General features: G+C 39.7%; 1 protein-coding gene across 1 annotated transcript in view; it reads left to right on the top strand.

Annotated features, from left to right (window-relative positions):
* Positions 1-12,781, top strand: part of EFCAB6 (EF-hand calcium binding domain 6) — a 469,029-nt gene that overhangs the window by 130,830 nt on the left and 325,418 nt on the right. Inside the window, exons 7-8 of the mRNA XM_069228294.1 lie at positions 3,053-3,171; positions 5,416-5,543. Coding sequence (XP_069084395.1) covers positions 3,053-3,171; positions 5,416-5,543 — 247 coding nt within the window. The remainder of the gene's footprint in view (positions 1-3,052; positions 3,172-5,415; positions 5,544-12,781) is intronic.

Raw genomic sequence — 12,781 nt, forward strand, 5'->3', positions numbered from 1 at the left:
GTATTGCACACAAATGCCACTCAATAAAAAGGAAAAAAGAAAAAGCCTAGTGACCTAAACATGGATGTCATATGACATCAATAAAATCTTTAAAATTAACCATCATTCAACTGTCCATTTTGCTAGCAATTTTTGTTTAAACAAAAAACATTATTTTCAGTTGTGCAATTCATTTTGTTTTTATGACATGGGAAGGAGACAAAAATAAATCAGCTCTTAACCAAGCACCTAAACTGCAGGGAGGTACAATGTTACAATGTCACTTAAACACTCACTTATAAAAAAGCCATATTTAAATTTAATATAAAAAATAACTAAAATAAGCACACTTACAGCTTTATTAATGAAGAGAAAGGAACTATTTTAGGTGGATGTATACATCGGCTCTGTGCAGTAAATTTACAGTGAAGGGAAAGCATGGTAAGTCGGCTGACCTATTGCCATGTACTGTATGCTGTGGTGGGTGGAGGTAAAGTATGAATGACAAGTTAACAGCAATGGCTAAATTTTGCTGACCAAAAGCACCTCTCTCTACATATTGTATGCCTTTTTTGGCAAAACAATAGTCTGATGGGACCAGACCTAAAAAGTCAATTGAGTGGTTTCATCACCCTTCTTATGACTGAATATTTTCTCACAGCATGTTAAGAAGTACTTTATTTACTTTTTTGACAACTGTGGAACTTGCTCTACTGTGTAATTCTTACAGAACTATAACACTATTTGTGTGTCTCATAATTTGTTAGCCCTAAACAGGGTGGGCAAAAATACATGGAATCACTGATATTCTTTGTTGACTGTTAATAAAAGGGAACATTCCCCTTTTGTGCCCCCCTTTGTGAACAAAGGGGCCCTTTGCTCACTTTGAAATGGATCAACAGCACCTGGTTCTAGATTCATTGCACAATCATATGCACAAGGTTGATGAACTGTGTGGTTTCTTTTTCATAAAAGCATTCTATTAATAATGCATTGTCAGTTGATTTGAAGAGAAATGACTGATGAGTTGAGATATATCCACAGACTAAATCATCTTACATCATAAAAGTAGTCAAGAAATGTATTCTCCCTCAGCTAATGGAAGAGAGTTCTCATGACTGAAGGCAGACATCATTACTATGAACTCAATGTGTGAAATGAACTGCACAAGTCTAGGTACACTGGAAGGTAACAGGCAATTTGGAGCAGTAACAAGGTACAAGAAGCCTATCTCAAATGAGTTCCAAAATTGGTAAACTGGTGCTGAGTTTGATTTTTGACCAGACCAGAAGCCAGCAGTATACCATTGACTATTGTCTTGTTAATAGTTCTTGAAGATTTTTCACACCTTGTATAACATTTGATCCCAAAACTGCACGATGTGTACAGCAACATCATAGTTAAAAGTGTCAGAAGATTCTTGATTCACAGAAGCTTGGTGAATCCAACATTGTAGAGACTTGTAAAGAGCAACCTGAACCAACTGCAGCATTAAAATAGCTCTGAACATCATTGAAGTAAGGATGTTTGCCAGGGATTACAGGCCACAATGAAATACCATGTTAGTTCACACTGCAATAAGGGCATCGAATATAGGCTGAATGTTATTTTTTACTTGGGTTTACTGTTTAGTTGAAAGAGGGAAGTCCACAGCAATAGTTGGTCAGATTGACCAATCAACTTTGATTAGGTATTCATCACTTGAGCTCTGTACTTTGTTTTCTTCATCCCCTTCTCACATTATTATAAGTCCTCAGAATCAGACCAATCAATTCAACACAAGATTTAGACCAAGCCACACATTTAAATCATCCTAATATTTTACGAAGATATATATAAAGGATTATCATCTGAGTTCTCTCAACCCAAATAATTTCTGCAGTTAGTTGCTTGAAACAAACTTGATGAGTCAAATCATTAACTGAACCTTTAAGCAGAACACACAATGCTTGTTATGCAGATGCTTTGGTATCAGGTCAATCAAACACCTGTTTAAAGGAAATCAAAAGGTAACATAGACAAATATCATTAGTATTGACAGCCTCCTTCCAGCACCGCAAGGCTGATCAGCCACCACTTAATTTAGCTTTGCATACTGTTCACTAGGATACAGTCAGAGCTTATCTCCATCTCCTGTATATGCCACATACATATACCCAAAGTTCTGTACAACTCTATAAGACCTTGATCGGCCTTGTTTTGCTCTATATATAGGCAACCTTAACAAACTCCCTTCTTCTCTGGACATGTATGCCTGTGAGGTAGGAGTGTTTTGAGACTCTACAAATTATATAGAGAATGGCAATGAATCAGTGTTTTATTCAGAAAGATCTTTCTGAATTCCACAAGGAAATGTTTCTTCTGCTAAGCCTTCCTTGATCATATTCATTTACAGCTGAGAGAATTTCTTCTCGCTTGGAAATTACAGATTTTTACCGAAATTGAATGTTTCCCCATTGCCCTACATATACGTATATGACATGTATCATGGTAGGTGTGCAGGTAAATCTTTAACAAAAGCTAATATTTGGAAAATTATGAGTTTAGTACAGTACCTATGAGTTCCAAGCTTCATAGTTTGACACCTCTGTATAGTAATGATGCACAATCCAGCAGAGGCAAGGCAACCTCCTACTGCCGCATGCATATGAGAGATGTAAAAAGAGCAGAAGATGGACGGGATGCTGAGCAAATCAAACATTCACCCCAGTCACAGACCTGTGCCTAAATCCATCTTTTTTTGCTCACCATGCCATTCCTCTTTGGTCCCGGCCATATGCAAATCAGTTTTTACCCTGCGCCCCCTGGAAACAGTGCAGCCTGAAGAGCCAGGCCAGGTCCTCCTGGAAACAAACTAGTTTCAGCGTATCACCCCTCATCAGCTAGGCTAGTTTGAATCCAGCGGCATAGACATTTTCAAAACTTTAGACTTTGTTATAAAACTTAAATTAATAACTTAATAATATCTTCTCATGTGTGATTCAATATTTTAATATTTTAATTGTATTGTGTGACATATATTGTTTAGTTTATGATCTTGACTAGGCACTGACAATAAGTTTCCTTTTTGCAGACTTTGGAGTCGTTATTGTGTTGGCAATAGAAATACAATTGATTACAAGTACCTTCTTAAAAATCTTGGTATTAATGTTGATATGAATGCGAGACCCATGCAAGATAGCGTTGAGCAAGGTAAGTATTCAATTGCAATAGCAAATTAGTAATGTTTGCTTTATTACTATATGAACAATTATCATCAATGTATAACTCCATTAAAATTGTGTCTTATGTGTGCTGTTTTATTTTTGCTTGTCATTGGTACATTAGAGAATAATAAAATACATGTGTTTTAGAGTGTACAATGATTGCCAAATTAAATGTCGGCTTATTAAAATTCTCAGGCACCCAAACCTGGTTTGGAAGGACAAAATGCCCACACTGTTATGTTTACTGAGATTTTTGCATTCTTACAAAGTGAGACTGGCTGAATGCTATTCATATGAAGCATCCTGTCTTGTTGTGACACGTCATGCTATGCAATTCATGATGCAATGTTATTTTAAGTCATTTGTATGATAACAAAAATCCAATGTGACAGGACAAGGTTTAGTATCGTGCTGTGTCAGATTATTTCCAAATGTGTCTCAAAGGTTGTGCCACTCACAGCTTTCCAAGCACACTACTGGGAGAGACCAGTTACAATTGCTCTTTCCCCACTATGTACTGGAGGAATATCACTTTCAGCCCTCCTGCTCCAGCGATGAGAGAGAGCCTTCAGCCTACTGATCTGTCCTGGGTATAGCCAGGTCTGCCCTTTCTGCAGTTGGCAACCTCAGACCGCTACTCATTTTATTACTGACGCTCTTTTTCCTGGTCAAGGTCGAGATAAGTGACGAGGGTATCAAAGCTAGGACTTCCCCTTGAAGATGAAGGTATTCTTAGCTATCTAGATCCTCATCGACATGAAGAACTGGAAGGATAGCTCAATGGACTGAGATCTATGTGTAACCTGAAAGTTACAGGAATATACCTCGATAGAGCAGACTCAGGTCTTCATTCTCTTAAGGATGATAAATTGATTAAAGTGAGTAACTTTCAGGTTTGTAAATATAACAACTGAATTTATAGTATTGTAGCTAACCAAAAATCTGCAATGATTCGTTAGCATTATTTTAAAAAAGAGAGCTAATGTCCCTAAGTGAAGGACCTAAACCTTTCGACCTGGAAGATCTGCATTAAAAATGCATGGCTTATCTATTTTTCTTTGTGTGTTACATATTTTTTTGTTTAACAACAATCTACTCTTACAAGGCAAATAGAGCAATCTAATAGGCCTGAGAGCAAAGGCAAAATCATTGATCCAAAGAAATGGATGTGTCATTCTAGAACATTTAGCAACCAAATATGAAGATCAAAACTATGCAATAATTCAATTAAAGTATCCTCCAGAATTACTGCACTGCTTTCTACTTGGGAAATATTGGAAGAAGGAGAAATAACAGAGGAAATAATTCACCTGGACAGTTACATTGTTTAGCACGTTTGTGAATTTTAGCATGGGATAAACATCTTTAATCATTTTTCCTGAACTAGCGAAGTGTCCCATTGGTAAAATTTACCTAAGGAACATTTAAGGGTGTACAATAATGACTTCAGTACTGAAAATTCCGATATATGTAGTAATAGCTATGTAGTAATAGAAGGTAAGGTACCTACTAGAATGTATTGGCCCACTTGTAATCAGGGTCATAACACATTTTCTTTTGTGAAACATTATCCGAAGATACATTTAAAGTCTGGAAACCAGCCACAAAGTAGTAACAGTGGGGATACTGGAGACATAAAATGATTAATCGTTATTACCTTTACATAGCCATTGGACAGCACACCAACACTGGCAGCAAGTCACCAATGGGCTGCAATCCACTTGCTGCTGGATATAGGAAAATGTGAGTCTGCAGGATACATCATAATGTGGCAGAGGAGGTTACTGCAGTGAACTCGAGTCCCACAGAGAAAACTGAGAGGTCTTTTTGATATAGTTCTCTGCTACTCTACCCAAACCTCAAACACACTTCTCTCAACCTATGAATGGTTACAATCAAATTAGTTATAGAAGATATTAAGTAAGAAATGTTGTAATATAAAGTGAAATAGTATGTATTACCTAGACTTACTTTAATAGGAAGACATATAAACATTGAAGGAGATTTAGAAGGGGGGTGATTTGGTGGCTTATATCCATCTATCTGATTTGATTGAATAATATGGGCTAAGTGTTTTGTAGAAGGATGTAAACATGGAAACTGTGACTTTATTAGGTGCTATCTAGGAATGTCAGCATAATTTCTAAACAAGTTTTATTGCTGTTATCAACAATATGATGCTGCTAAATTGATGTGTTGCTAAAGTGCACTTTTTTCTTAATCTTAATAGTGCTGAATTGGGAGGCAACACAACAAGAATTACAGAAACAACAAATGTGGCGCCCTCCATCTTCAACAGCTGAATTAAATGTGGAAGATTATATAATTGATGACATTCTGAAGGCTTTTAGGAAAAAAGTGAGTGCTTTCTAACTTAAGCCAGCTTCAGTATTGACGTATTTACAGGTGGTGATCTAGATCAAGTCTTCTTAGTGTGACATATTTAAATGTCTCTATTTTTATATTCATACATGTTTGGATTTTCACGGCTCCCCACAGGCCCCTCCAAAACTAATCCTCATCATGCCCTACACGGTTTAACGTTGTTTATTATTCTAGGATTTTGAAGGACCAGTACTTTTTGCCACAACCTTTTTAACATTAAGCAAACTTTATACACAGCCAGGACTGTATGCCCTATTTGCTTAAAACTAGGGAACCAACTGAGGCATGGTATGTGCAGGTTTTGATTATTCATAATGGTTTAAAGTGTGTCTGCACACTTTTCAGCACTCCTTTAAATCCTTTAAACATGGCTATATTTGTACATCAAGCCTTGAGCAGAGGAATGACTAGAATGCATCTCTGTGCTTAGGCAGTTCTTCTACTAGACACCTATGTACATCAGTTTCTATTAGAATGGTTCAGTGAATGAAATGCTTGCCACTGACATAAGCTGTGATCTGAAAGTCACAAATTTAAATCCCAGCAAGATAGTCACTGTCTTGCATCCTTTAAAGGGCTGTAAATTAAGTATAATGTTGGTAATAGTAGCATCTCCTTTGTACAACTCCTACAAAAAGACTATGTGAAGTATGAAGCATTGCATAAAAAAATAAGCTGGTTTATAAACCACATTACTATCATGCTCAAGTGACAGTAGGAGTTTTGAAAAATATAGATAGATGTAACATACCTGCATCTGAATTTATGAGGTAAAAGTAAGCACATTACACAGTCAACTTTAATCCAAATAATGTAGTGCTTTTTATGCTTTTGTTACGTTAAGCAGCTGTCCAATGGTTGGAAATCTTTTTATGCTTTCTGTGATCATTATAAATGTTAACCTCTTGACTGCTAAGGCTTTCCTCCCCTAGTGCTAAGTTATTTTCTGGATGTTGGGATTACCTCCCATTCATACCTTCATACATGTATTTCTCACATTTCTGTGGATTCTAAAGGTACTCAGGGAGGGTTTGTAGTTTCTGCTAGAGGGAACTGAGAAAATAGCCAAAATACAGGTCTGCAAGAAACCATATTTATTTTCCTTAGAATTGCATCAACAAAAAGTCTGTTGCACTAGGACCACCATCTCGCCATCTTTCAGAGACAAGCAGAGTTGTATCTTGACAACAATTTTGTTACCACAGTTTTTGCATTTTCTCTAAGAGGTAATCCATATTTCATATCTTTTTTGGTTTCAGCCTGCTTGCAGTTTCTGGTGGAAACAGGTCTGAAATCCATCAGTAATTCAAAAAAGCTATACATGTTTGAAAAGAAGACCAAATTCTGAGTTCAGCAAGGTGTCATTTGTGTAGATCCCTGGTGCGTTTCCAAAAGGAATTAACTGTCCAAATGAAAAAAAAAAAAAAAAAAAAGTTGGAAAAAAACAGCCATTTGTTATAACAATTACATCTATAACTTCTTGTCACAATGGGCGATTTATAAATGCAATATACAGTTACACCTGACAGACCCTTCTGGTCACGTTAATATATATCAGATTTGTAAGTTCTCCTATAACACAAGGTACCCAGAGCCAACAACTGAGCTGAAACTCATACTGATTTTTCATTGTGTCCCAACTATACAACAGTTTATATGGCAAAATATAAAGAGTCAAACCTGAGTATGAAGGACCCCTAAGTATTTCTGAAATGTACACAAGCTACTGAGTTTAAGGACAGTTGTTATGTGTACACCTCTGAATTTGCGTTTACCCATACTATCAAAAGATTCAGAGGGCATTTTGCAAAATGTATTTTTTTGCTTACATTTGGAAGCCATAAATGCAGAGAAATACAGTCTGTAATAACAAATGTTCTACTATTTTGTGTTCACACATGTCTTCTGATAAAAATGGTCCCTCATTGTGTAGCTGGACCTAGCACCTGAAAAAAGCCCCAAAAACTCGACCTGGAGACATCATACATCATCCCGCAAAACCAAAGTTTTTTTGCAATGATGGTGGCTGCGGATTTTGTGCCATATCTCAGTTGGTATCCATGGAACCTACAAACCCCCAAAATTGCTGAAAACTAAACACTCAGGGGGTCATTCTGACGTTGGCGGACGGCGGAGGCCGTCCGCCAAGGTACCGCCGTCAGAACACCGCACCGCGGTCGAAAGACCGCGGCGGTGATTCTGACATTTGCCCTGGGCTGGCGGGCGGCCGCCAAAAGACCGCCCGCCAGCCCAGGGCAAATCAACCTTCCCACTAGGATGCCGGCTCAGAATTGAGCCGGCGGAGTGGGAAGGTGCGACGGGTGCAGTTGCACCCGTCGCGTATTTCAGTGTCTGCTGGGCAGACACTGAAATACTTTTTGGGGCCAATGGCATGGGCACGGCAGGGGCCCCCAGGGGCCCCGCGGCACCCCCTACCGCCATCTTGTTCATGGCGGGAGAGCCGCCATGAACAGGATGGCGGTAGGGGGTGTCAGAATCCGCCATGGAGGATTCAGACGGGCAGCGGAAAGTCAGCGGTACACCGCCGACTTTCTGTTTCTGGCCGCGGCTGAACCGCCGCGGTCAGAATGCCCAGCGGTGCACCGCCAGCCTGTTGGCGGTGCTACCGCCGACCTCCGCCATGGCGGTAATTACCGCCATGGTCAGAATGACCCCCTCAGTGTATTCCAGGGCGGTGTGACTTGTGTGGATTTCACAAGGTTTTTTTCACCCCAAAGCCCTTGCAAACCACAAACCTTGGCAAAATACACATATTTCCACACATTTCTGTGAAGGAAGGTTTTGGAATCTGCAGGTATCCACAAATTCTCTAGCACTAGGCATTTCTGCATGTCTTTTGATAAAAATTGTGTGGGTCGACCTAACACCCAGAATAGGAAAGGGCCCAAATCACAACATGAACGCATAACATTTTTGCACTAAAAACCAATCCTTTTTTTTTGCAATTTTGGTAGCTGTAGATTTTTGGCTGTAGCTCAGCCAGCACCAATGGAAGCCATTGAACCAAGACATTTTTTTAAACTAGACACCCAGAGGAGTCTAGGGTGGTGTGACTTGCTTGGGTCTCATGTGGATTTATTACCCCAAAGCCTCAATCCTCAAACTTTGGTTAAAAGCACACATTTGTCTCACATATTTGTGAAAAAAAGTTCCAGAATCTGCATAGATTCATAAATTGCCTTCCATCCAGAGCCCTCCCACATCTCCCGATAATTCATGTATCCATTTAGCCACCCATTGACTCGTTCTGTATTTAGTCACTTTCCCATCCATGATACAATGCAAACATAAACTCAAATGGCATATGGTAGATAAATTAAGAAAAAGAAAAAACAAAACATGCCATTGCCTAAATGTGGCAGGCATATGCTTGCAAAGAAAAATAATACACATATAAATAGGAACGGGTGGCTGTCTTACAATGGCATTGTGCACAATGTTTTGCTGCTTTCAAGTTCCAACATTCCTGCCAAGTTAAGAAGTAACGTGCTGCCCATCTTTCATGCCCTACCCTTTAATTACACTGCATCCTCCTGTCTGGGCTGTCCAGGGCCTATCCTAGGGGTGATTTATATGTATAATAAAAAGGGAAGATTTGTGCCTGGCAGAAAGTTTATTTTGCCAGGTCGAAATGTCAGTTTAAAACCTGCTCACACAGGCTCAGCAGTGGCAGGCCTGAAACATGTTTAAAGGGCTTCTTTATTGGGTGGCACAATCAGTGCTGCAAGTCCACTGGTAGCATTTAATTTACAGGCCATGTGCACAAGTAGTGCACTTTACTAGGGACTTATATGTAAATTAGCTATGCCAATTGGGTATATGCCAATGTTACCATGTTTTAGGGAAAGAGCACAAGCACTTGAACACTGGTTAGCAGTGGTAAAGTGTGCAGAATTCTAAGGCTAGCAAAAAAGAAGTCAGAAAGAACAGGAGGTCTCAATATGAAGCACCAGATATGTTACTTGAAAATGTGTCAGCAATCATAAACCGTTAAACCAATGATACACTCTGGACAATTTCATTCCTAAATGGCTGCCCGGTATGGAAACAATGGCCGTACAGTGCAGATGAAATAAGCAGTAAGTGAGCTGACCTATCACACCATCTTAAGAATTGCAGGATGAACTAAAAGCAGAACCAAAAGAGAGAAGGAAGGAAATCAAAGGCCTACTACAGGCAAAATAGAAAGCTAAAAGGATTCACGCCAATTGTTGAAGTGGGCTGAACCATTGCCCATACTGTATGCTGTCATGGGCAGAAGCAGGGTGTTTATGATATTTAAATACAGGGAGTGCAGAATTATTAGGCAAATTAGTATTTTGACCACATCATCCTCTTCATGCATGTTGTCTTACTCCAAGCTGTATAGGCTCGAAAGCCTACTACCAATTAAGCATATTAGGTGATGTGCATCTCTGTAATGAGAAGGGGTGTGGTCTAATGTCATCAACACCCTATATCAGGTGTGCATAATTATTAGGCAACTTCCTTTCCTTTGGCAAAATGGGTCAAAAGAAGGACTTGACAGGCTCAGAAAAGTCAAAAATAGAGAGATATCTTGCAGAGGGATGCAGCACTCTTAAAATTGCAAAGCTTCTGAAGCGTGATCATCGAACAATCAAGCGTTTCATTCAAAATAGTCAACAGGGTCGCAAGAAGCGTGTGGAAAAACCAAGGCGCAAAATAACTGCCCATGAACTGAGAAAAGTCAAGTGTGCAGCTGCCACGATGCCACTTGCCACCAGTTTGGCCATATTTCAGAGCTGCAACATCACTGGAGTGCCCAAAAGCACAAGGTGTGCAATACTCAGAGACATGGCCAAGGTAAGAAAGGCTGAAAGACGACCACCACTGAACAAGACACACAAGCTGAAACGTCAAGACTGGGCCAAGAAATATCTCAAGACTGATTTTTCTAAGGTTTTATGGACTGATGAAATGAGAGTGAGTCTTGATGGGCCAGATGGATGGGCCCGTGGCTGGATTGGTAAAGGGCAGAGAGCTCCAGTCCGACTCAGACGCCAGCAAGGTGGAGGTGGAGTACTGGTTTGGGCTGGTATCATCAAAGATGAGCTTGTGGGGCCTTTTCGGGTTGAGGATGGAGTCAAGCTCAACTCCCAGTCCTACTGCCAGTTCCTGGAAGACACCTTCTTCAAGCAGTGGTACAGGAAGAAGTCTGCATCCTTCAAGAAAAACATGATTTTCATGCAGGACAATGCTCCATCACGCGCGTCCAAGTACTCCACAGCGTGGCTGGCAAGAAAGGGTATAAAAGAAGGAAATCTAATGACATGGCCTCCTTGTTCACCTGATCTGAACCCCATTGAGAACCTGTGGTCCATCATCAAATGTGAGATTTACAAGGAGGGAAAACAGTACACCTCTCTGAACAGTGTCTGGGAGGCTGTGGTTGCTGCTGCACGCAATGTTGATGGTGAACAGATCAAAACACTGACAGAATCCATGGATGGCAGGCTTTTGAGTGTCCTTGCAAAGAAAGGTGGCTATATTGGTCACTGATTTGTTTTTGTTTTGTTTTTGAATGTCAGAAATGTATATTTGTGAATGTTGAGATGTTATATTGGTTTCACTGGTAATAATAAATAATTGAAATGGGTATATATTTGTTTTTTGTTAAGTTGCCTAATAATTATGCACAGTAATAGTCACCTGCACACACAGATATCCCCCTAACATCGCTAAACCTAAAAACAAACTAAAAACTACTTCCAAAAATATTCAGCTTTGATATTTATGAGTTTTTTGGGTTCATTGAGAACATGGTTGTTGTTCAATAATAAAATTAATCCTCAAAAATACAACTTGCCTAATAATTCTGCACTCCCTGTATGTGTGTATGTATGTTTGTATATGCATGTATTTTTTTCATCATTTTTATTACAAAACCCCGACAGACAACTAAACCTGTCAGGATGCCCTAAGAGGAACTATTAAGGATTACAGCAGTGAGAATTCTCTACCCCCAGGGTTTGGCCACCTCAAATCATGACAATCCTAAATCCCTCTCCCACTTTAAGCCTAACTAACATCCTAGCGCCTGTTGTTTCAGGCTCTTGGATCCTAGCTAAAAGGATCATTGACTGTAAATCTGTCACTAGTGAGTTACTGCCTTTAAAGATTACAGACCCGTCGAACTTAATTTATCTGAGCCTCACACCATTTGTTACATCAGGAGCATTTGCAGTTCTAATAACTTTTGACACCTATGACTTACTTGATTGCTTTCCAACTACAACTATTTACAGCTGATTGCAGCAATGGACAGAACTCTTCTATCCCCTTTGTTGCTTGAAAGCATGATATGAATAAACCTTTTTCCACAGGCTAATTTCTCTTGGATCATTTCTTTCAGCATTCACAAAAATGTTCAAACTCTGATACAGAATAGGACTATGGGGTTTTCATGGTTGGATCATGGCATACCACTCAGCTCTGAAAGCAGCCTAGAGCATGCAAGCAATCGGGAAAATGCCAGAGTTGTTTCTTAACTCCATAATTCTTGGACTAACATCTTGAATCACCCCCAAATGTCATAGCACTGGAGCAATCACAAAAGTTATCGCTTGAGGTGCTCTGTTAGCCTAAATTTATTCCCGGTACTGGCCTGTGCCTCAGGTGGCAATATAGGGTTGACACGAGGATCACTCATTCTGTAAATTGCTCTCAGACTTCTTTTATCCCATAATGAAAATCTAATCCTAGATTAGTACAGATGAGGTGGCTTCTACCATATGAAATCCACAGTGTCATGGCTATGTGAATGACCAGCTAATGACCATACACTATCGCTGCATTGCCCTGCTCATCGTGATACACATCGGAAAGAATGAAATGTCCCTATGGCCTCAGTGGTGATTTTCCCAAAGGACTCCACAGAAGACTGCCATGATTTTAGAACAGTTATACCACTCTTCAGTATAAGAGTCTGGATCCCCAGTGACTCTCCTTTTGGAGTGGCTAGTTAAGAGGCCCATCCAGAAGTAGCCCTTCCAATCCTTCTCTCCCTCCACTGGTGTCCTCCCCACTTTACTGACACCTACAATGACCCACGTGTGAGCACATGCTTCTTCTGGCTCCTTTGATAAAGTGTCCTCCATCTTGGTGTCCAGCTGCCTTAGTCAACACAAATATACCCAACAGTTTTTTATTGGACTTTAGCCATACTGTCC

This window comes from Pleurodeles waltl, chromosome 4_1, assembly GCF_031143425.1.
Source record: "Pleurodeles waltl isolate 20211129_DDA chromosome 4_1, aPleWal1.hap1.20221129, whole genome shotgun sequence".
NCBI classification, from domain to species: Eukaryota; Metazoa; Chordata; class Amphibia; order Caudata; family Salamandridae; genus Pleurodeles; species Pleurodeles waltl.